This window comes from Lynx canadensis, chromosome B2, assembly GCF_007474595.2.
Source record: "Lynx canadensis isolate LIC74 chromosome B2, mLynCan4.pri.v2, whole genome shotgun sequence".
Lineage (NCBI taxonomy): Eukaryota > Metazoa > Chordata > Mammalia > Carnivora > Felidae > Lynx > Lynx canadensis.
In genome coordinates this window covers 4,525,655-4,551,711 of record NC_044307.1, presented here as the reverse complement: position 1 = coordinate 4,551,711, position 26,057 = coordinate 4,525,655, and the positions used below count along the sequence as shown (strand labels likewise).

Here is a 26,057-nt window from a genome sequence, read left to right as displayed (position 1 = left end):
ATAAGGAGTCACGGGCGAATTCAAAACCCCAGATTTTTAAATACTCTCAGTAACTGATTGAAGAAGCGGATAAAAATGTATTTTAATTCGTCCAGAGGGCGCAGGCGCAGCAGGCACGCCAACAAGTGATGCCGGCTCACCTGTGGGGACTCCCGGGGACTCAGGGAGGGTTTCCGGAGGCCCAGGGAGGTCTCCGGACTCCACCGGGGGGCGCAGGGCTGCAGGAGGGAGGCTGCGGACGGAGGGGCTCCAGGGAGAGGCGCCAGAGTCAAGGGAACCCAAAGGAACATCCACCGGAGGAGCCGGGCCGGGAACCACGTGGGAAGGGGAGTCACCTGCCCTGGGGGTGAGCAGGGACAACTCGAACTCCAGAAGCTTCCTCCGCGTCCCATTTCCTGGGGATAAGGCTCGCCCCCCCCCCCCACTCTTCCCACCGTGGCTCACACTGTGGGCGGCCTGGAGGCAGCTGGGGAGGCAGCTGGGAGCCCCCCCCCCGCCCCGGCACCCCCTTGTCACCCCCTCCGAGGCCGGCCAGTCGTGGAGTCGAGCGCCCCACGCGCCTGGGAAGGGCGCCGCGCTGTTTTGGCCTCCTGCCTCGCCCAGCGCCCTGGGCCCCGCCCCGTCCCCACCTACCCTTCTCCCCTTGCTCCCTTGCTCCCCTCACCCTGTGCCCCGGCGCGCGACCCCACCCCCCTTACCCATGCCCGCCCTCCACTGGCCCCACTCTGCCCCGGAAAGGGCAGTACTCTCCCTTAGAGAGAGAGAGAATGCTGTAGTGAGATGTATCCTGCTTCCAGACTGACTTGAGCCATTGTCAGGGAAACGGTAGCCCCCAAAGGTACCAATACATGTTGGGATATGTCAAAAGCAGATAAATTAGTAAGGATGAAGAGGGTTTGAATATCACAGTTACCAAACCTGACCTAATGGAGATTTTTTTACACGCACACAAATGGCCAATGAACGCATGAAAAAGTGCCCAACGTTATCATTAGTCAGCAGAGAGATAGAAATTAAAACCAAAAAAAAAAAAAAAAATGAGTAGGAAGCAAAAGCATTAAGAATGACTCATGTATTTCTACTTCTGGCCAAGTTCCAATAACAGGGTCCAAATTTACCTTCCTGTTTGAAATAACCAAAAAAAAAAAAAAAAAAAAGAGAGAGAGAGAGAGAGATACAGGAATCACAACATACCATTCAACAACTGCAGAATATACCTGTTTTTTTTCCTGCACACATGTAACAGGTATAATAACTGTTCATACATAGGCTTAATCTCAAATTTCAAAGGAATAATGTAGAGATACAAGATTGTATATATCATAATAAAACTAAACTCAGAATCAAAAACAAATGGTAACTACTAAAATCCATCATTGGAAATTAAGCAATATATATTAATATAATATATTGGGTCAAAAATAAATCATAAGAGATCAGAAATTAGAACTAAATACTAACGAAAACATACGTATCAAACTTGAGGGATTCTTTTGAAGCAGTATGTAGAGGGAAACACAGACATTAGAAAAGAAGGAAATCTGAAATTTAACGAGCCAAATATTAGTTCCAAATATAATTAATTAAATACTGTACTTAGAAAAGAACGGCAAAAAATAAAGAAAAAGGAAGTAAGAGTGGGGTTTTATAAAAAAGAAAACATACAATAGAGATCTATTCAAAATCATCTATTCAAAAGGTAGTTCTTTGAAAAGGCCAAAACAAAATAAAAATATCTCTAGTGATATTACTGGCCAAGGAAAAAATAAAGAGAAAGCCCATGAGTCACCACTGTCAGGAAGAAGAGACTGTACTGTAGTCCTGCAGACATTAAAATAAAATAATAGTACTAAAATCTTTGTGCCAATAAACATAAATATGTAGATGAAATGGATAAAATACTAGAAGAGTATCAACTCCAGTATATCCCATCAAAATTCAATTATATAATATCAATCAAAACCCTGCATAAATAGCAACCCTAAAATATCCCGGGTCGGAAGTCTCAGTTGTTAACATGTCATTTCTCCCCACGTTGATTTCTTGACGCAACAGGTTCAGTGCATTTCCAATCAATCTCACTAGAAGTTTTGTGGAGAAATTGACAAGTTTATTCTGGGACTCGTATGGAAATACAAAGGACCTAAACAGCCAAAGAAATCTTGAAAAAGAAGAAAGTTGGAAGACTTCGACTACCTGACTTCAAAGCTTATTATAAAACTACAGAACAAAGATAATGCGGTATTGGCAAAGGATTGAAAAATTAGATTGCGGTAGAATACAACCCGTTTGAAAACATAAACCACGATGAGATACCACCTCACCCCTGTCAGAATGGCTAAAATCAAGCACTCAGAAAACAACCAGTGTTGGCAAGGATGTGGATAAAAAGGAACCCTCAGGCACTGTTGGTGGGAATGCAAACTGGTGCAGTCGCTCTGTACAACAGAGTGGAGGTTCCTCAAAAAGTTAAAGCTGAAAGTAGAACAACCCTGTAACCCAGTAATCACACTACTGGGCAATCACCCAAAGAGTACGAAAACAGTCATTCAGTGGGATACATGCAGCCCTCTGTTTCTAGCAGCATTATCTACAATAGCCAAACTATGGAAGCAGCCCAAGTGTCCACTGACTGATGAATGGACAAAGGTGTGGATATATGCACAATGCAGTATTATCCAGCCATAGGAAAGAATGAAATCCTGCCATTGGCCACGACGTGGACGAAGCTAGGGTATATTATGCTAAGCGAAATAAGCCAGGCAACGAAAGGCAAATACCGTATGATTTCATTCATACGTGGAATTTAAGGAGCGAAACAAATGAACAAAGGAAAAAAAAAAAAAAAAAAGACCAAAAACCAAACTCTTAACTAGATAGAATAAGCTGACAGTCACCAGAGGGGAGGTGGGTGGGGGGATGGGTGAAATGGGGGATGGGGATTAAGCATCCCCTGACCATGAGGTGCGCCGGGTAATACACTAATTGTTGAATCACTACATTGTACTTCTGAAACCGATATAACACTGTATGTTAACTATGCTGGAATTACAATTTTTTAAATGAATAAAAAAGAAAAATATTTTTAAGATGGAACAATAAAAACGAAACAAAGAACAGAAGCCCTTTGTTGTTTTTCAACCATGGTGCTAGAACAACTAGTTCTGGATGTTCATATGGGAAAGAAATTAATCTCTACATCGCACGATACACAACAATTAATCTGAGATAAACTTAAACACAAAACTATAAAGCTTTTGGAGGAAAGTGTGAAGAGCAAACGCATGACTCGGAGGTATACAGGATTTCTTAAAATTGATACAGAAAGCATTACCCTAAAAAAGACATTAATAAACTAGGCGGCACCAAAATTTTGTTAAACTTCTGCTTAACAAAAGACATCGTGGAGAAAATGAACAGGCATGCTAAGGACGGGGAGAAAACATTTGCAAATCACACATCTGATGGAAAACTCCTGCCCACAAATACACAAGGCAAGAATTCCTGTAACTCAAGAACAAAAAGGTGGACAACCCAATTTTTTACAAACGCAAAAGTTTTGAACGTTTCATCAAAGAGATAAACACACGCCAATGAGCACGTGAAAAAGTGCCCCGAATCATCACTAGATGAGGACATGTAAATTAAAACTGAAAATAAGTAGGAAACAAAAGCACCAAAAATGACTCCTGTATTTCTACTTCTCGCCAAGATGGAGAAGGAGGGACCAGATCTACCCCCTCTGTTGAAACAACCCACAAAAGGGGGGCGGGAATGAAATAAATGAAAGAACAGTGCTCAAACAAATCAGACAACAAAAACCAAAGATCTCCAAGCGACAAGTGAACAGGGGTGCCTGGGTGGCCCAGTCGGTTAAACATCCGACTTTAGCGCAGGTCATGATCTCACAGTTCGTGGGTTCGAGCCCCTCAGTGCACCACCCACTTCAGATTCTCTGGCTCCCTCTTTCTGCCCCTCCCCCGCTCGTGTTCTCTGAAAAATAAATAAAACATTAAAAAAGAAAGAAAGGAAAAAAGAAAGAAACAAGTAAACAAATGAGGTGAGCAGAATGACTGCCCCCAGTTTAGTGGTTGGAGTTTCCAGGCCTCAGAGTGAGGAAGACACACGCTTCCAGAAGCCTCTCGCAATTGAGGAAATCACCGAGGGGCTGGAGAGTTTGAGGTAGTTAAGAGTTTGTCAACTGAGAAAGACAAAACTGAAAAGGAACACAGGTCTTTATTTGGGGTCCCAGGACTGCAATTCGGGGGAGAGCACAGATTCCAGAATAACTTGTGCAGGGAAAGCCAAGAGTTTTTATGAGAAAGAAGGAAGAGGTAATTACAAGATTGAGATAAAGAAGAGAGGGGAAAAAACCCTGCTAATTTAGTGCTGACCAGTTGAACCGATGGTGACTATCTTATTGATTACTGATCGGTGCTATCAAGCGACACGATTCCTGCTAGATAATTAAGTTTCCTGTCCTCATATGCTCTGACTGTCGGTGAAATTTTATGAGCGACGTTTGTCGTAACAATTGCTGCTTCCGGCCTAGCGGAGTTTCTAGACGCCAGCCAGGCTCAAGGCACCTCCGATGGAGTGAGGGCCGGCAGTGACAATCTGATGGGGTTTCCTGGTCTCCAGTTTGAAGGTCTCTGGGGATCCTGTGTCTCAACGAGCATTGTTGTGGCCATTTCTCTGAGGTTTATCTCAAGTCATCCAGCCTCAGTTTGCAGGGCTTTTCAGGGGGAAAAAAGGCAGTTTCGGTTCCCGGTGATTCCAAGTGACGAAAATGAGAAACCTTTGTTTGGAGAATCACAGTCACATATTCGAGGAAACCAGAAGAATTCGGGATCCAGCCCAGTTTTATAGGCAAACAGCAAACACTCAGAGACCGTCAGAACTAGAAGCTAACATCCACAACACTGTGTTACAGAAACAATGTTTTTTTTCTCTAAAATCACCCTGGTCTCCAGCAAGGAGAACTAAAGTAAGATGAATTTGTTTGTAAAATAAGTCCAGTTTTAGCCAAACTTGGCCTAATTATTTACATAAGGACAGCAAGAATAGGGGTTGACCACATAGACTCTTTAAAACCTGCCTTACTGGAACTTTTCATAAAGAATCTCTAGATTGAACTTTTAATAGCCTCTCAAGGCCAGAAGCCAAGCCAGATTCTTGCCAACAGATTTGCCTGAAATACCTACAGATCTGGGTTACTTCCTCCTCTCTTCTCAACGTCCCCCAAAGATCCTGAGTTTCCTGGGCCTGCCAGGAAGTGACCTTCCTTGCTCCTCTGGTAAGGCTGCTGGGAACCCTGTAAATTAGGGGACAGGGCTGATTTTTTTTCAAAGGGGCTTTATTGGCCCCATCAAGTCAACCCTAGTTCCTTAAATCTGTCTGTTGGTATCTGAGTCTATGGATGTCTTCTCAAATATAACCTTCCAGTCAAAGCCTTGCTGGTATAACCTTGCTTCCAATCCTATCCTGTTATGAGGAGAAGCTTATGCAAATAACTCCAATTTGCATGAAAATAAAAGTACTCACTGAGAGTTTCCCCATTCTGGAGGAACCAGGGAGAAAAATATATTTCATATTTATTTATAAAGATATATTAAAAAAAATTTTTTTAACGTTTATTTTGAGAGAGAGAGGGAGAGAGAGAGAGAACTCAGGTGCCTGTGCAAGTAGGGGAGGGGCGGAGAGAGAGGGAGAGAGGGAATCCCAAGCAGGCTCTGCAGTGTCAACGCAGAGTCTGACGCAGGGCTTGATTCCAGAGACCCTGAGATCATGACCTGAACTGAAATCAACAATCAGACGCTTAACTGACTGAGCCACCCAGGCACCCCCATTTTACCAAATTTCTAAAAGCCATAGATACTTTAAGAGAAAAAGTTTTCTTAAATCTGGAAGAACAAACATTAGGGAACAGAATGTTTCAAATAAGGGTCATAAACACTATAATCACCTTCCTCAATTCAATCAGCCCCATCTCATTAATGCTTATTCTGTTGGAATCCAGTCTTCACTCCAGGCCCAGAAACGCTTACCCAGTTTAGTTTTATAATCTTAAGGGTGTCAGAAACCTGCATTTGTCAAAAGTCCTCTCCATGAATCCCCTTAAGAGGAAATACATTTGTAAGAGCATCAAAGTAAAACAACAGCTGTAAATGACAAAAGACTGAAAACCTGGCTATGGCTAAAGATCTGATGAGAGTTTATTACAATGCAATTGACAAAGGAAATTTGGTTATTTCTGCGACACACAACAGTTCCGTAAGTAGAATTACAAGTGATAACATTATGCCGGGACATATCAAAACTTTAGGAACTTCATATAATTTCTGGAATAGTTATATTAATAACATTCCCTCCTAACAATATAGCCTAAGAAAGTTTATTATCACTAATGACAATGCTTCCCTTGTAATTGAACATAGCAAGTAAATGAGTCTCATTAGTCAAAAAGACTTCATTTAGAATTTCAATTGGGGGAAGCTTGTCAAAAATATCAGAAGGTTTTTAAAACAAATTTTTTTAATGTTTATTCATTTTGGGGAGAGACAGCACGCAAGAGGGGGAGAGGCAGAGAGAGAGGGAGACACAGAATCCAAAGCAGGCTCCAGGCTCTGAGCTGTCAGCACAAAGCCCAATGTGGGGCTCGAACTCATGGACCGTGAGATCATGACCTGAGCTGAAGTCGGATGCTTAACCGACTGAGCCACCCAGGCGTCCCATACCAGTGTTCTTTAGATGGCAAATATATGAATACGCTGAATATTGTTAAAAACCATATGTCTCCTCATAGCAAATTTCTCATCATGGCACAGAACCTATTTACTAACAGATCCCAAATCTTTCGTTTCTAAGAGGAAGTCAAAAGCAGATAAATCTATGGCTGTTAATTAATGTTTCTGTATTTTATCTTATTTGGAAAGATCTAATGACTATCTGTCATTAGATCTAAAATGACTATCTGTCACTTTATTTAAATGAGCAAAACGAAGGTTTTAAGTTACCTACCCCCCCCAAAAAATTGGGGAAACTATTTAAGTAGACATAAATATTATTGAAAAGTTCAATTATAAACTTTTATCTTACTTCATTAATTCACTTGCTCTTCATCATTATGTTTAGATCAGTCATGAAAATTTCATGAGATGCTAAATAGCTGACCATCATCTCTAAGTTCTCTTCCTGGCTGACAAATTCTACGACAGGGATAACACGAGCTTATTTGACTTTTAGTAAACCTAAGTAGAATAAAAGTATTATATTTAATGTGAACAGCTCTAAAAACACAACTGTTTTAATTAAATGATCTTCCGTTCAGTGGTTTGATTTTTTTGGTTGCTTTTTGTTTTGTTCTGTTTTGTTCTTTGGGGGCCCTTGCTGGGGAAGCCGTGCACCTGCCCGTGGTGCGGCCAGGAGGCTGCTGGGAGGCCCAGGCCCCTGCTGCACCCCCGGCCCCCTGAGCAACTGTCCTTGCCCTGGGCAGAGCCCGCTTTTGAGCCCTTCCACACTCACCCTCGGATGTCCTTAAAACCAGGCCAGACCCGGCCACACGATGACCGTCAACCACAGCTGCTCCTGGAAACGTCTTTCTTGAAACACACACACGTGTAATCTCCCGCGTTGACTATTTCCTCTCCCCTGGGCACGGGGAGGTGTGCAGAGACCCTGTCAGCAGTCTTCCTACCCTCTCCCACCCCAGCCCACCCTTCCGTCCCCACCCGTCTATCCCCACGCAACCCATCTGAACGAACCGCTGTGTCATTTCTATCTTTCGGTCACACGACCACTACAACCAGCCATAAGCCTATGGCTTGTGTCATCATGGGGCACCTGCTCCCCCGAGAAACCACGCCATAATCCACCAACCTATCAACCCCTTCGCCACCTGCCTCTCAATTATATTTGAAAAGATAACATGTATTGAGGACTTTTGATAAGCCAGGTGTGTTCTTACAGTTTACATGTATTTTATCATGCAATCCTAAAAGCAACTCTAGGTAGCAGGTGTTAGTATGTTTGCTTTACAGATGAGAAAAGTGAGACACAGAGCATATGACACGGCCACTGTTGCTAAGAGTGAGGTCATTCTTTATGCATTAACATGACTGGCCATCTTTCCACTGTGCCTCCATCATGATGGTTAAGATCCCAAGGTTTAGAACTGGGGGGGAGCAGGTGGGGAAGAGAGCTGGTTCAAATCTGCCTCCTCCCCTTACGCAGTAAATGAGCTTCAGGTCTGAGTTTCACTTTACACATCTGTGAGCAAAATAATAATGCTCACTCTACATAGTCACACACCACATTTGTTGAGTAAATGGTTGTTATGGCCATAATTATTTCTATAACACCTCCCAGCAAACCTAGTGGTTGCCCTACAAATGTTTGCTATGTGGTTTGTGGCACATAGAAACTAAAACATTTAGGGGCGCCTGGGTGGCTCAGTCAGTTAGGTGTCCGACTTCGGCTCAGGTCATGATCCTGCGGTTTGTGAGTTCGAGCCCCGCGTCGGGCTCTGTGCTGACAGCTTGGAGCCTGGAGCCTGCTTCGGATTCTGTGTCTCCCCGCTCTCTGTCCTTCCCATGCTCATGCTCTGTCTCTCTCTGTCTCTCAATAATAAATGTTTAAAAAAATTTAAGAAGCTAAAACATTTACCATCACATCATACTGTCTCTGACCTCAGGTAAACTGAATAAATCCCCTCCTTGCTGGGGTAAAATATTTCAAGACACAGGTCCCCAAAACAAAGAGGACCTCTTATTAAAAACTTATCATAAATTACTTTGTGTGCTTTCTACCCTGGCTTCTATGAGCAAAAAAAATGGAATGTCTTAGACACTCAAGAAAGAGTAAGCAACGTGATCACATTTTTCTTAAGTATTTTATACAGTGTCCCAGATCCCCGTTGGGTCTGGCCATACAGCTGACTAAATTACAGAGCCTTGGAGTGGGTGGGGCGTCTCCAGCTCTAGTCCTTGACTCCAAATCCATTTTCCAAAATTGATTTATGTCTAATCAGCATGACCTATTTGACTGTGTGTATGACTCAGTAGATCATGAGATTTTAAAAACAAACAAACCCTCAGAATTTTAGATATCAAAACATGTAATACTCTTCAATTTAGGAACCCTAATTGCAAAAATCCTTTCATTACCTTAAGAAATTGGGTATTTGTGGGGCACCTGGGTGGCTCAGTTGGTTGAGTATCTGACTTCAGCTCAGGTCATGTTCTCGCGGTTTGTGGGTTCAAGCCCCATGTCGGGCCCTGTGCTGACAGCTCAGAGCCTGGAGCCTGCTTCGGATTCTGTGTCTCCCTCTCTCTCTGCCCCTCCCATGCTCATACTCTGCCTCTGTCTCTCAATAATAAGTAAACATTTAAAAATATATAAAAAGTACAAAAAAAAGAAATTCGGTATTTGTGATCACGCGAGCAAGGTTATTAGACACAAAGGGAAAAAAATCTTTTCTTGAAGATTTCTATATTATAAAAGCACATACATATTCATCATAAAAGGAAAAGTCTACAGGAGCATGTACGCATGCTTTATCCCTATCATCCTAACCCCCAGGGGCAGTCACTGATGGCAGTGCGGTATTTCTCTTATGAGAAACAGACTTAATTTGATCTACCCCCTTCTCTTATCAGTTGGACACTACATAGCCAACTGAAAATTATAGCCACTCTCTTTTTTTAAGTTTTCTACTACAGAGGGGTGCCTGGGTGGCTCAGTCGGTTGAGCATCCGACTTCGACTCAGGTCATGATCTCACAGTTCGTGAGTTCGAGCCCCACATCGGGCTCTGTGCGGACAGCTCAGAGTCTGGAGCCTGCTTCTAGGTCTCCCTCTCTCTCTGCCCCTCCCCCAGTCATGCTCTGTCTCTCTCTCAAAAATAAATAAACATTAAAAAAAATTTTTTTTAATTTTCTACTATGTAGAAACTCAAACACACACCAAAGTAAATAAAATAATATAATGGCATCCCATACGCCCATCACTCAGCCCAACAACCATCAACCCACAGCCCACCCACGCTCCATCCAGACTCCCATCCGCTTCCCTCCGTCCACTATTTGGAAGCAAATCCCTTACATCACACACTTGCGGTTTACCTCTGCATTTCTGTAAGGAATGACCTTTTTTTAGATGAAGCCATATGCCAGTATCACATCCAAAACATTACTTATTATTAAATATCCAGTATTCCAATTTTTACTTGTCTCCCGTCATAAATGGAGGTTTAGTTAGCATTAAAAAGTTCACCATCTAAACAAGCTTCCCACCTTACGACTGGTTGCTAGAACTTTAAGTTCTCTCCATGAATAGACTCCCTTCAGTCTCTCTTTTTCCCCTTAACAATTTATTGGTAGAAGAAACCAAGTGGCTTGACCCTCCAAATTTTTCACTGTCTGGATTTTGCAGATCGCATCCCTGTGGTATGATTTAATATGTCCCTTGGACTTACTTCCTTTAGATGTCTTTAGAGGCTTGTTCAGATTCAGATTCAATTTCTTTTACAAGAGCTTTGCTTGTAATGTTTAGTTTCTTCTATCAGGAGAAATTGTGATGTCAAGCACTAGTGTTCTTTTCTTCATATTTTTTAAAGGAATTTAATATACTAATTTTATAAGAATTTAATATACTAATGTACATGATGAATCATCAAGAAGGAAGGGATACGGTGTTCCACATTCCCCAAACTTACTTAAGATTAAAATAGTTTTTTGGCAGAATATTTAATAGACAATATTTAGCATAACCTGCTTTGAGACATGTTGTCCTATATTAATTGATGAAAGATTTTCACCCTACAGAAAAGTCAGACTTTCTCTCTTGTTTGTGAGGTTTAAAACCACTGATGCTCAACACTGTGAACCATTATTTCATTAGGGGCTTGCAAGATGGCCTGATTCTACCATTCCTGTTTCATGCATTAATTGGAATCCTTTCGTAAGTTAAATTTCCCTTCCTGTACCACTTAGTTACTCAGTTGTACAGTTTATCAAGGAAAGGGAGGTGGTGGCATCATTTTCCCCTAGCCTCCAATTTATTTTTAGTGTCATTTTGAACTCAGTGAGTTAAACATATTTGATGAGTTTGAATCCAATCAACTACCATTCTTTTTTTTTAAAACTGAAGTATAGTTGACAACAAATTTTATATTTGTTTCAAGGGTACAACATAGTGGTCTGGCGATTACATACATCACAAAATACCATGATGAGTGTAGCCACCACCTCCAATAACAATCCTTTTCTCCAGTTACTATTCTTACTAATGCTCAAATTGACCCATTTGGCCAGCGGGAATCTCTTCATATCGGCCTTCGCGAGTCATTTTGTGATGATCCCAATGGCATTTGAGAGCTCCTTGCCTCTTCTAGGACAACACGTTCCACATTCACATTGCACTTTCCTGCTCCAGACTCCCAATCAGCTATTTTTCCTAAAAAAGCCTTGGTTTCTTTTGTTGAGAGCGTGTCTGGAAGCCATAGTCCAGGTGCTAGAGATACGACTACTCTGAAGAGATGCCAATTTGCTCACAGCGTTTGGGTGGTGTAAGGAATATTTGCAAACTATAAACAGTCCTAAACACACTTGATTATTTAAGATTGGATTATCCATCTGTGTCCCTTCTGAGGCCAGGAGTTTGAGAACCATAACCCCTTCTTCACTGGTCCCTGACCCAAAATCTGTAGCATGCTAGGTACTCAGAACATACTCAGTGAGTGAGAAAAATCAGGCTTTAGAGGCTGAAAGAAACTACCAAAAATGAGTTTCAGAACTATGAGGAGAAATGGCAGCATAATTAGAATCGCTCCATAGCCGCTGGGGTCATGACTTGAACAGGTTCAGATTTGCTTGGATGGTTAAGTCCATGTATATTCGTATTAAAGAATCACTGCCTTACAGAGTATTCGCTAGTTTAAAAAGAGCACTGCCATGAAAATATGCCAGGTCTTAATTTCTGTTTCAGTTCCTCCTGACCCGAGCATTTGAGCCTGAGATCATTGTCCAGTGGAGACAATCAGGGCTGAGGTAAGGGCTGATGTGTGTGTCCCCAGGACCCAAAGGAAGGAGAGCCCGTCCCTCCCTGTTGGCGAAGGGCATTGGGCGGGCGGGGCGGGCACGGGTGGCAGGTTGGTTGGGAGATAGGAGGCCTCTGCTTAGTAGATGGGGAAGCACACAATGAACAAGTTGCAGATTGACCTCCCACAGTTCAGAGCCTTTGAATGGAAAGGGTAGGACCTGAAGCAGAGGCCCCGGCAGGAAGGCCAATAAGGTGACAGAAGTGGATGTGGCCATTGTGGGGGGCGGGGAATGGTTGGGTGTAAAAACTAGGCCTTTCTTCCTCTGTCTCCCCAGGACGTCGGCATCTAACTCCCAGCTGACCTTGGCTCAGGTAAGCCCGTCCTGCTCCTGGAACAGGGGCTCGCTTACAGCGCTTTCTGTCTCTCTTTCTGGCCGCTGGCTTCTTTCTTGGGAGCCCTTAACTGGCCACACGGTGGACCAGACCATGAGGGTTTCTGCTTGCTAACGGGGAACACCCGACCCTGGTTACCTCCAACACACGAGGAAACATCTGGCTCTCTGCAAACCGGGAGGCACCTAGGAGAAGCAGCCTGGGAAGTCGGCAGCACCGATTTCCCAGTGGGAGCTGGGATCGGGAGCTAACGGATCGGATCGGACCGCGTTCCTGGCAGGCACGGCTTTGTCTGGGATGTTGCCGCTGGGATCAGCCACTTGTCAGAACCTCAGAGAGCTTGCTCCGCCCAGGTCCCGGAGGAGGAAGCTTCTGGAGTGAAAGGCAGCCCACTGGATTTCCTCTCCCACCCACACTACAGAGCCAAGTACAGTAGAACCTTGGACCGCCAGTAACTTGTTCTGAGTGTTCCGCAAGACAAGCAAACTTTTCTAATACACTTTAACTTGATAAACGAGCGATGTCTTGCACTACAAGTCGTACATGAGGCTGAACGTCACCTGATCACAATGGAGCCAAAGGTTCTCTCTCTCTGTCTCTTCTCTCTCTCTCTCTCTCTCTCGGGGGTTGTGGGTGATCCTCTCCCATGCTTGGATGCTCGATCTCAGGCCGTGGTGTTTGACAGAGATCAGTGACTTTTCAGAATGTTGGAAGGCGCTCACAATAGGCACTAGTGTATTTTTTGTCACTTCCAAGCACCTATGGACAGTCTTTTGCTTTTCCAGAAAGAGTGAGCTTAGGAACGCTTTGCTTCATTCTAGATCAGGCTGCCGGTGGATATAGACCCTTTCCTCCGCTGCCTTATTGCCAGTTACATTAAATACAGTCTATGATGAGAGTTTATTAATACTGTGCTGTAGTCTATATCCGTGCGAGCATATACAATGGCCCCCATGCAGAGAAAGATTCCATTGGGCCAACAGATGACAGTGATCCTGTTAGCATAGTGAAAGTTGTCCTACACAATAACCCTCCTCTTTCTTGTCTCCCTCACATCTGCCACGAAGGTTTTCAAAGGTAAGTGCAGGTTAATTTGTTTACTTTTCTTTATATTTTGCGTTTTACTATTTTACAGTATATTACAGCATTGTAATCATTTTTACATGAATATTTTTGGGTTGTGGAACAAATCATCTGAGTCCCCGCCCTTTTTTTTTTAAAGTTTATTTACTTATTTTGAGAGAGACAGAGTGTGAGCAGGGGAGGGGGAGAGAAAGAGGGAGAATCTCAAGAAGGCTCCGCGCGGTCTGCACAGAGCCCACACGGGGCTTGAACTCACAAACCGTGAGATCGTGACTTGAGCCAAAGTCGGATGCTTAACCCACTGAACCACCCAAGTGCCCCGCCATTATTTCTTATGGGAAAATTCACTTTGAGACACAAGTGCTTTGGATTACGAGCACGTTTCTGGGACGAATTATGCTCACAAAGCACGGTTTTACTGCATTTGAAATTGGCAGAGTTGTCAGGAAGAGGGAATGACTGCTGGTCAGCCAAAAAAGGGGTTTGTTTGGGTTTTTTTTTTTTTTACTCAAAGATATTACTTCTTATTTCTTTGAGAAATGAATGCGTGAACATGCAAACACAGCGCTAGAAAATATGGTAACCATACAACGCGCTGCTTTGATCAGTACATGGAGAGGTCTGTAACTCATAGTCAGTGGATCCAGTTTGTACAGCAAGAGGTCAGAGTGCAAGGTCACAGCCGGACACAGCACAGGTGGATCTGAACCCAGGTCTACTGGCTTCCACAAACCATCGTCCCACACTGCCTCTCACCCCCCGGCCCCGCCCCCCCCCACTGATCGCATTAACTTCTCTCTCCTTTCAACTCTAACATCACTTTTGACACCACTCTATTTATCATGCTTTGCAATATTGATTTGGGCATGTTTCTTTCTCACTCATTATTATGATCATCACACCCACTTACCGATTCAAATTTTGTGATGTCTTTCTTGGACGTTTAAAGTCAATGCTTTTTGTTTATTAAAAAAAACTTTTAAATCAAATTAAAGTGTCTGGTTTTGGTTTCGTCTCCTCCCATGAGTCAGCAGCTTGAACAACAAAAAAAACTCCTCACCCCTGGATGAAGGCCAGGAGGAAAATTCTTTTATTAAAATCAGCCGACCTGGAGCTGGGTCTTCTTCCCACCCCTACGTTCTCTTCACGTTCTCTCCACCCCACCAGGAATAGCCAGTCATCAAAGCCTAACTTTCAACTTATTAAGGTAACGTGCTTATTCACGTAATATACACGATATGCAAAATACAAAATCGTGTCCGCCTCGGCAATGCTGCAGACAACAATAGAGTCAACTTCCGTGACCCAATCTCAACAACTCGTCTCTACCCCCACCAGCGCACCCTCATACCCACTCACACCCACCCCTCACACTCTCACAAAGTCACACACCCTCACACTTTCATACACACTCATATACACTCACACCCCCTCATATACTCTCACACCCGTACCTACCCTCACACACACACATGCATTCACACACACCCTCACACCCTCATACAAACTGTTGCACATGCTTCCACACCACCTCACACCCACCCCCCTCATGCACAACGACAGTCACATATACCCTCACACCTTCACACAAACTCTGGTGCACACTCACACACCCCTTCACACCCGCCCCCCACCTGCATACCCACACTCACACACACCCTGACACACCCACCCACTCAAACTCACACACACCGTCCTCCCCACTGATCGGGGATTCTAAAGCCAACCCCAGGCATCATGATTTCATCTTCTCATATATCACTATGTATGTCTAAAATATAAGGATTCTAGTAAATATAACTACAACACCATCACCGAATCTAACACATTTAGTAAAACTGCCTTAATATTACCAAATATCCAGTCAGCAGTCAAATTCCCCCAGTTGTCTTATGTATATTCTCGATCAAATCAGGATCCAAACCCGGGTTCAGACATTACAGCCAAATTTTTAAGGAGACACATACAACTGCCCAAACTTTCACACTCTCAATTTTGTTTGGACACAGCTTTTTCGTTTCAATATTTTTTTCAAAAAATTAGATTCTGGCTGGCTGGTAGTCCACACTTGTCTGGGCCCGGAAGCTGCCCTCGTCTGCACGTGTGACATGACTCAGGGTCCCTCAGCCCACGTCTCCAGGTTAAGTAGGCCCATCTTGCAGTCAGCTAAGAGGAATTAACTAGGCCTTTAAAAACAAAGTGCTTTTAGTACTTCTCCTAAAGAAGTGGAGAAATTAGCAACTGTTCTTCAAAATGTAGAGTTTGGGGCGCCTGGGTGGCTCGGTCGGTTAAGCGTCCGACTTCGGCTCAGGTCATGATCTCACAGTTTGTGAGTTCGAGCCCCAAGTCGGGCTCTGTGCTGACCGCTCAGAGCCTGGGGCCTGTTTCTGATTCTGTGTCTCCCTCTCTCTCTGCCCCTCCCCTGTTCATGCTCTGTCTCTCTCTGTCTCAAAAATAAATAATCGTTAAAAAAAACATTTTTTTTAATGTAGAGTTTACTTATGGCGGCCTTGTTTAGGATAACTTCAATTTAGAACTAAGCCAGATGTCCATCGGTCAGGGCTTGGCTCAGCAGGACACGTTACATCCGAACAATGGGAAACCAAGCCACTTTTTAATTTTTCTTGTTTTGTTTTTTGAGAGAGAGGCAGAGAGAGCGAGAGAGGGAGAAGCAGAGAGAGAGGGAGAAAGAGAATCCCAAGCAGGCTTGACGCCGGATGTGGGACTCAACCCCACGGACCGTGAAATCACGACCTGAGCCGAAACGGAGAGTTGGACGCCTGACTGACTGAATCACCCAGGTGCCCCCAAGCCACTCTTTAAAACAATGAGGTTGCTCTATATGTGATACAAAATACCAAATGCCAAGATATATTTGTGCACGAACAGGAACAATACGAGTAATGGGATCCATGTTTGCCTAAAGAAATCTGAAAGAATAAGCCGTTTGGCATATACCCAGATTCCAGACTCGCGGAAGAAAAGCAGGCGTTCAGGATAAAGCATACTGTTTGCACAAAAGGTTTAAGCACAGTGAGTGGGCACCCTCCCCAAATCTAGGCTCCCAGTTGCTAGCCCAGGGCCGACCTCCCTCGTAAGCAGGCCTCTCAGAGGATACGGTTCATTCCTGCTAGGTTAACTCTTTCCGACCCAGCCAGGACACAGGAGTCAGGTGTACAACAAACATAAAATTTGGGCCGCCTAGATGGCTCGGTCCGTTGAGCACCCAACTCCTGATTTCAGCTCAGGTCATGATCTCACGCTCCGTGAGTTCGAGCTCTGCATCGGGCTCTACGCCGACAGCGCAGAGCCTGCTTGGGATTCTCTCGCTCCGCCCCTCCCCTGTGCACACGTGCTATCTATAAATAAATTCATTAATTAAAACTAAATAAATAAAATAAAATAATATCAGCAGCTTCCGGTCTGTTTTCATGGTGAAGAGGGTGGAGCCAGTGAGTTGTATCTCTTTCCCGGAAATGACGGTTTCCTTCCAGAGCCCCGGGTATATAGCGCACAGCAGTCACACTTCAGGCCAGACGGCCGTTTGACATCCCCTCTCCGTGGACAAAGGCACCGCCCTTCCTGTCCCTTTCTTCACTTGTCACAGCATCTTCCAAGAAAGTGTAGGGCCAGCACGAAACAGCCCGGTTTTCGCTGGCACTCCAGCAGGTCACATTCAAATGCCCGGTGTCAGGAAGGGTTTTGATGCGTTGGTCTAAGGTCTTTAAAATCCAGATTTAGGGGCGCCTGGGTGGCGCAGTCGGTTAAGCGTCCGACTTCAGCCAGGTCACGACCTCGCGGTCCGGGAGTTCGAGCCCCGCGTCAGGCTCTGGGCTGATGGCTCGGAGCCTGGAGCCTGTTTCCGATTCTGTGTCTCCCTCTCTCTCTGCCCCTCCCCCGTTCATGCTCTGTCTCTCTCTGTCCCAAAAATAAATAAACGTTGAAAAAAAAAAATTTTTAAATCCAGATTTGATTTTGAGCTCCTTGGTCACTCCCACAGTCTTCTCTTTGATAGTAATTTCCAAATCAGACGACTCGTTTAAGGAAGAACCTGGCCAAGGGCCTGATCACTCGGAGGAACTGGCCATTCATTCCCGCCTGACTTGCCATGCTTGTCCGAACAATGGGAAACTTGGGCAAACTTTGCTTAGGGGGTCATAACTTTTGCCCTTTCTTTTTATGTAAAATGTTGCGCTCTGTACATCCAAGCATCCTCACTCAAGATACCTTGGATGGTGTTGGGTTAGGATATGCCCTCTGATGTACGTCATACTATGTTCAGATGCACAGTTCAGCAATTTGAGGATCGTCCAAAACACTAGACCAACTTATCTTGTCTGCATGGATTTCTTTCACTGTTGGCAATTCAATCTCTACTGAAAATGATAGAAGCAGAGGGTTTGAACATCACTTGTTGTGCTTACAAAACCTGAATAAAAATTGTAAAATTCAGCTTAGTTCCGGGACTACTATTTTATTTAATTTTTTTTTTTTTTGAGAGAGAGAGAGAGAGAAAGAGAAAGAGCATATGCATGCGAGCGGGGGGGGGGGGGGGAGAGGAAGAGAGAGAATCCCAAGTAGGCTCCACACTTAGCGCAGAGCCCAACGCAAGGCCAAATCCCATGACCTTGGGATCAGGACTTGAGCCAAAAATCAAGAGTCAGATGCTCAACCGACTGAGCCACCCAGGCACCCCTGGGACTATTTTTACATGTTTTACTTATAAACCTGAAAGCTTGTATTTCTCTCCCCAGAGCCACACCAACTTGTTATAGCCATGAGTCAGACATCTTCCCTCTTTGGGTTCGGAAATCAGTGCAATTGCACACCCACAAGCATACCCCCATGGAATGATACAACTCGGAGCAACATACAAAATTTGCATACAAATAAACAATACACTGGGGGGCTTCTGCGATCTTATGATTTCCCCTGCGTGGAAATTTTAGCAAATAGGTTGGGCAGTGTTCTCTTTCTCTGTTTTAAAATTTGTTTCAAATTTCTGTGCTCGGATTGAATAATCCACAAAGATACTCAATTACCTTAAATGGGTATGTAATTTCTACCCACGAGTGACTGTGAGACGGCATAGCAAAAATCTTTCATAAAAACAGAGGATTTTGTCTACTGTTTTCTTGATTCATTTTGTGATACCCTGCCTACTGCCTTATGATGTCTCTTCATCATTTTTGGACTATTAGTTCACATCTGCTTTGTTCTTTTATACCTCAGGCCTTTCTCTGCTCTCTTAAAGCTCCACAAAAGCAATGACTATGTTTTTATTCATCTCTGTGTCAAGCCCAGTGTGGGAAAAGTCGCTGGTACTTACTAGCCTTTGGCTGAATGGGTGAACAGATGAGTGAATGAATCGCTCATAGGCTCCTGAGGAATGTGAGTCATCTATTTCAGTATCTCTGCTAGAGAAATGCTGGTTTTGCTAAAGGAGACTCTGAGAAGTCATGCAAAAATTGGACATGTGGCTCTGCCATGTTGCTTCCCCACAATCAAAAATTCACAAGTAATTCTCATCTCTTAGAGATACATGCCAAAATATTTATGAGTGGAAAGACTTAGCATGTGAGATTTGCTTCGAAAGAATTGAGGAGGGAATTGAAGAAACAAATACAAGCACAGCCCACACAGGATCAGCCAGGAGGTTGACTGAGGTGAAGCGGAGTGTATGTTTGAAAGTGTTCATCACATAGCCTCACAGTGGATTTCACAGGTGATAGAGTGGTTTCTGCTTATGGATGTTTACGCATGTGCCCATTCTAATATGTTATTTTCTCTGGGGAAAAGAGGCACTCCGTATTGACTACCTACTACAGCAAACATTTCTGCCAACTTTTTAACACCCTGGATGTTTGGGGAATTTCACCCTAGTTGAGTCCCTGCCTTCCCAGTACAGAAGACAGAAAGCCATTTTCCAACCTCCTTGGTGTGGCTGGGGTAAAGATATGGGACCTGGACCCTGTCCGCTAGCAGTACTCAGGGCAATCATCAGTTCAGGAGAATCACAAAAATAGGAGGCGCCAGGAAGAACTTTCTGGAAAGGGTGGTGGGGAGGCTTTCAGGGTGCAGAGGCAGCTCTGGCCCGCCTGGCAGTTATATCCCTTGTCCAGGTCTCTGTCCAGGCACTGAAGCATTCAGTAGTATACAATTCTGGTCCTGGACCCTCATCCTCTAGGATTTTGACCCTTGGATAGCCTTTAACAAATGTCTTTATTTGCTTGCACGAACTAAAGTAGGTCTGCTTTTATTGCTTTTGCAACTAAATCCCTTGACTGATGTCTCTACCTCATCCTGGGTATTCGATTTGGTATCTAACTCAATCTGGAAATTATAACCCATTGAGGTTTTAAAAGAGGGCAGGAACGATATTATGAACAATGGTTCATAATGCGTGAACAATGGTTGGCCATGCGTGGGCGTTTGAAATTTATTTTGCATGCAAAGGGGAGCCACTATATATTAAATGTGAAAAGGAAGTGAGGGGCTGCGGACACAGTGGGAGGGAAGGCTGAATTATCTCAGGACTTTCTCAACCAACACAGAGGAAACAAAAAGGAACAGCAGCCATGCCCAACACAATGACTCCCCAGGGCTTCTGCAAAGCAAAGCCCGCCTTCCTTTGGCCAGCAGGGGGCACCCTAGCTCATGTCCCTGCTCCTCTCCTTAAGGAGCGGTGTGAGTGGATGTGTGAGTGTGTGTGTGTGTGTGTGTGTGTGTGTGTGTGTGAGAGAGAGAGAGCAAGAGAGAGCAAGCGAGCATGCCCCCGCCCACTTAACTGAAAGCCAACGGGCAACGCTCCCCTTTCCCATGGTGGAAACAGATCTGCAGACCACAGAGTAAAGTCACTCCGATGACTTATGCAAATGGATGCCATCCTTCATTTGAGGCATAAATGAGCCCCGATGGTAGGCTCATTTGGTAGAACGATGGCCCCCACGGATATTTACCTTCCGACCCCTGGAAACTATGAATACATTAGGTTGGGTGGCAAGGGAGAATCAGCTTGCAGATGAAATTGCTAATCAGCTGACCTTAAGATAGAGAGATTATCCTAGACTGTCCAGTTGGGCACAGCGGAGTCATGGGGTCCATAAAGGTGGAAGAGGGAGGCAGGAGGCAGGCCAGACTGACTACACATAAGAGGCACCCCCCCCACTGCTGCTGCTGATGTGATGATGAGGACGGAGCCACCGATCAAGAAATGTGGGCAGCCCCTAGAACTACAAGACGCAAGGGAGCAGACTCTCCCCCAGAGCCTCTGGCAAGGAACGCGGCCCTGCCCACGCCTTGATTTTATTCCAGGGAGACCCACGCTGGACTCTAGCCTACAAAACTGCCAAGCAGTACGTGTGTTGTCCTAAGGTTGTGGTCATCCGTTACGGCAACCGTAGAAGGTTAAGATGGCCCCCCGGAATGAGAACCATCAGTGTGGGAGAATTACCGCCAAAAATACACCCATTATTCCTTGAAGGATGGCTGAGAAGAGAATTCTGCTCTGGGACGGTTAGATATTTAAGAAGAGTGATTGACGGCTCGTTTCCATTCCCCGAGACACACTATAGGTCAGCAAGCACATAGGAAGAGACCCAACACCCAGTTAAGAAAAGATGGACACGTGGCACGTGGTGGGGACCGTCCGCCCCTGTGAGAGGCACGGCCTTGCTACGAATCAAGTGAGGTTAACCTCTGCTCTGGTTAGTGCGGTGCTGCTGGGATTCAGTGAGGTGGTGTGAGTGTGCATGCAGTAAGTGCTACACACACAAGTTACATTTAGGCTGTAGCTAAACCAATGGGGGGGGGGCATGTAAGTAATCACAGACATTCTTCTATTTGGAGACCATCCAAGTGACATCATCACATCTGATACTGCACACTCGATAAATATGGGGAGGCATACAGTAGGACCTTGAAGATGCCTCCGTGTGCTGCTAGGTGACCTACTTACACTCCTCGTCTCTGAAATGTGAAGAATGGGATTGTGAGACTACAATGAGATCACATCAATAAAGCGCTCGGTGTGAGACCTACCACGTATCTGGGACGTGGCTCAGCGACAGCCATCATTACTCACGAGGGGCACTTATTCACATAAGGCATCCACCACTTGTGAACACATAAATCACTTTTACCTAGATGATTTCATTTGATTAGCAAAGCACGGCAGAAAGAAGTGCAAGTTTATACCCATTTCTCAGATGTGAAAGATGAGGCACAGAAAAGAAACATGCATTGCTATGGTGCACGAACACAAGGATTAGCCTCACCTGAGAAGATTTAGGGGCCCTACAACAGGCACAGCAGTCCCAGAATAACTTCCTCTTGCTCGTACCAGTAATACTAAAAAGCGACCAGTAAATGAATAATAAAGATCTTCAAAATCTTTCATTTTTAAAAGAAATTTTAAGTGAGAGAGAGAGAGGTAATGAGCAGGAGAGGGACAGAGAGAGAAGAGAGAGAGAATCCCAAGCAGGCTCTGCACCGTCAGCGCAGAGCCCAACATGGGGCTCGAACTCATGAACCATGAGATCATGACCTGACCCGAAATCAAGAGTCGGACGCTTAACCAACTGAGCCACCCAGGTGCGCCCCTAATCTTTCATTCTTAAATACCACTCAGTAGTAAGACAGTGGCATATGAGTGAAGAATTTAGGAAATGGAAATATTCTGCTGTAGGCCATTCAAAGGAGAAAGGCCAAACGAGGCAACAGTCCCCTGCCAAGTGTGTTTGGTGAGACTTTAGAGGACACACCGCAATTGAATCCACAAGAGGAGCTGGAGATGTGACAGCACACATGTCTGTGTATGTTTCTCGTCATCCAAGGGCCAAGCAGAGGAGAAACATAGACGTGACGTGTAATCAACTCGCCATAAGACATCTGGAATGCTGTTCCCCGTGGCTCCTCCCATTACCTCGTGGCAAGTTTGCAGTGAGTTGTTTGGCTTTTCATCAGCTAAAAATAATAAAAGTCAAACAAGGAGAAAAGAGTTGAAGTCAAATAATGAGAAAAATTTCGCAAGGAAAGAATGAACTATATTGGGAAGAGATTCTTTTTTTAAGTGTTTTACCACTGGATTGGAAAATGGACCAGAACATAGTATATGTCAACCAGATACAAGCATGGTGTGGATGACCATTTCCTTCCTCCTCTTCTTCCTTTCTCTCTTCCTTCCCACCTCCTTCCCTCCCTCCCTCTTCTACCTGTCTTTCTTTCCTTTCTACCTGTCTTCCTCCCTCCCTTTCTCCCTTCCTTTCTTAATGAAGAAACTCGGCACTCTCTTATCATTAGAACTCAGTTCAAGCCCAGACGCCTAATCTGGGCAGTCTTTTCAGAAGCTGGTAGATATCTCCATGATAATCCTGCCATACATCATTATAACTGTTCTCTTTCATTCCACATAAAGTAATATATGCAACCTGCTTATCAGACAATATGAAAATAGATTAAAATATAACCAATGCTCTATAATACTATTCCATAGTTTGATTTAAAAAAAAACAACAACCATGGTTTTAGAGAATATTTAATGTCATGAGGAAGTGTGAGGTGAAAAAAAAACAATTTAAACTACACGTAGGGGCGCCCGGGTGGCTCAGTCGGTTGAGCGTCCGACTTCAGCTCAGGTCATGATCTCACGGTTCATGGGTTCCAGCCCTGCATCGGGCTCTGTGCCGACGGCTTAGAGCCTGGAGCCTGTTTCAGAGTCTGTGTCTCCCTCTCTCTCTGACCCTCCCCCATTCATGCTCTGTCTCTGTCTCAAAAGTAAATAAACATTAAAAAAATAAATAAACTACATGTAATGTATTTGTACATGCATAGAAAAAAGTGGGGAAGGATACATACCTAATTCTTAATTATGGTTACATCTTGCAAGAGAGTGAGTGGTCAGAAAGAAGCAACTTCCATTTTTTACTTCACATGCTTTCATTATTGGTTGAGGATTGTATTTTATTTTATTTTTTTCAACAAACATGTACTGCTTTTGGATTTTAAAATCAAATTGCTAGATGGGGTGCCTGGGTAGCTCAGTTGATTAAGCATCAGACTTTGGCTCAGGTCATTATCTCATGGCTTGTGAGTTCGAGCCCCGCATCGGGCTCTGTGCTGATGGCTCAGAGCCTGGAGCCTGTTTCGGATTCTGTGTCTCCCTCTCCTTCTGCCCCTCCCCCACTCACACTCTGTCTCTGTCTCTCTCTCTCAAAAGTAAAATAAAGTTTTAAATAAAAATAACATAAAATTGCTAGAAAATAGATGAAAGAAAGCTCTTAGCATTTTAGCAAGTCGAATCGATCAGTATGCAAGAAGATAGTACGTCATGACCAACTGGAGTTTACCCAAGGATATTTGAAAATCAAACAATGTAATTTACTGTGCCAACTGAATTAAGGAGAAAAATCATATGATCATTTTAGTAGATGCAAAAAAAAGCATTTGACAAAATTCAATATTATTCATGATAAAATTTCAGCAAGCTAGGATTAGAAAGGACCTTCTTCAATTCAAGAAAGGCATCTGCAAAATACCTACAGTTAACATCATACTTAAAGATGAAGTAGTAAATGTTTTCCACTAAGATAACAAAATGGCAAGACTGTCTACTCTCTGCTTCTATTCAATGTTGTATTGGAGGCCCTTGTGCAATTAAGTAAGAAAAACAAATAAAAACATAAGAATCAGGAAGGAATGTATAAAACTATTCCTATTTGCAAATGACACAATCATCAGTGTGAAAAAATCCTAAGTCATCTGCAAAACAACTACTAGAATAAATGAATTTAGCAAAACTGTAAGCTACAAGGTCAATATATAAGAAGCAATTGTATTTTTACACACCAGTTGCAAACAATTTGAAATACGTTTTTTAAATTCCATTGTCAATAGTATCAAAAAATGAAATGCTTGCGTGGCACCTGGGTGACCCGGTAGGTTAAGTGCCTGGCTCTTGGTTTCAACTCAGGTCACGATCTTGCAGTTTGTGAGTTCGAGCCCCGCATCGGACTCCTCACTGACAGTCAAAGCCTGCTTGGGATTCTCTCTCTCCCTCTTTCCCTGCCCCTCCCCTGCTTGTGCTCTCTCTCTCAAAATAAATAAATAAACTTTTTAAAAAAAAATGAAATGCTTGGGGACAAATTCAACAAAAGATATGCAAGACCTCGACATCAAAAAACTCAAAAATATTACTGAGAGCAATTAAAAAGACCTACATAAATAGAGAAACCTACCTGTTCATATAAAAGGAAGACTCCATATTGTTAAGGTGTCAATTCTCCCCCAAATTTGGATCCAGTGTAATCCCAATCATAATCCTGGTGGGTTCTTTCAGGAAAACCCACAAGTTGATCCCAAACTTTACATGTAAATGAAAAGGACTTAAAATAGCCAAATAACTGAAAAAAGAACAAAGCTTGGAGGGCTAGTACTAGGTGTCTCCATGATTTACTATAAAGTATGGGATCAAAACAATGTGCAAGCCTAAGAACACACTGATGAAGCAGAGCTTAGACGCAAGGCCATACTTATATCGATGGACTGATTTTCGACAACAAAATTTCCAAGGCAGTCCAATGGGAAAAGTCCTTCCCATAAATGGCGCCAGAATAACAAAACATCCATATGGAAAGAAAAAGAAACACTGACCTTTTCCCCACATTTGCACAAACGTTAATACGAAGTAGACCATAGGTCTAAGCGTAAAGAATAAAACTATAAAGCTTATGAAGGAAAACAAAACAATACATTTGTGGCTTGGGAGCAAAGAAACGTTTCTTGGAAATGACACAGGAAGCCACAGCTATAAAAGAAAAATTGATAAGTTAGACCTCACCAGAATTTAAAATTCTGTCCATCAAAAGACAGTATTAAAAAATTAATAGACAAATGACAGACCAAGAGAAGATATTCTCAAAACTAAGATTTTACATAGGACTGACAATTAGAATAGATGAGGAATTCCTACAACTCAATAAAAGGTCAAACAATCCAATTAATTAACAGGCAAAATATTTGAACACATATTTTACAAAGGAAGATTTATCAATGGGAAATAAACACACGAAAAGATGTTCAATATCATTGATCATCAGGGATTAATGATCACGGTCACAGAGAAACACAAATTAAAATCACAATAAGATGCCACTACAACTCATCAGAATGGTTACATTTAAAGACTCTAACACCAAATGCTGGCAAAGATATAGATCCACCACAGTTCTCCCACATTACTGGCGGGAGTGAAATCCATTGCCACTCTCTAAAAGGTCTGGCAGTTTCTTATAAAACTAAACAGATGCTCACACTATAAACCAGCAATTCTACTCCTGGATATTTATCCAAGAGAAACGAAAGCACAGATCCACAGAAAAGAACATATAAAACTGCTCATACTATCTTTATCTTTATTCATGATAGCCTCAAACAGGAAGTAGCTCGGATGGCATCCATGAGAATCTAAGAGAATAGTTGAACGGTCCGCATTCACACAGTAGAAAACCTCAGCTGCAAGAAGGAAGGAACCACTAATGTGTTTAA

At 43.5% G+C, this 26,057-nt stretch overlaps 1 protein-coding gene across 8 annotated transcripts in view; it reads right to left on the bottom strand.

Annotated features, from left to right (window-relative positions):
* The window catches only part of LOC115513506 (cytidine monophosphate-N-acetylneuraminic acid hydroxylase), a 144,387-nt gene that overhangs the window by 114,945 nt on the left and 3,385 nt on the right, over nucleotides 1-26,057 (bottom strand). The window contains exon 1 of one of the 8 annotated variants that reach the window (XM_030314695.1): nucleotides 24,749-24,946. The exons of 5 other annotated variants lie outside the window; for them this stretch is intronic. In XM_030314695.1, coding sequence (XP_030170555.1) covers nucleotides 24,749-24,774 — 26 coding nt within the window. In that variant the 5' untranslated portion in view covers nucleotides 24,775-24,946. Of the gene's footprint in view, nucleotides 1-140; nucleotides 382-24,748; nucleotides 24,947-26,057 lie in introns of those variants that run through there. 2 more of the 8 variants (XM_030314698.2, XM_030314705.2) reach the window with 2 other exon arrangements.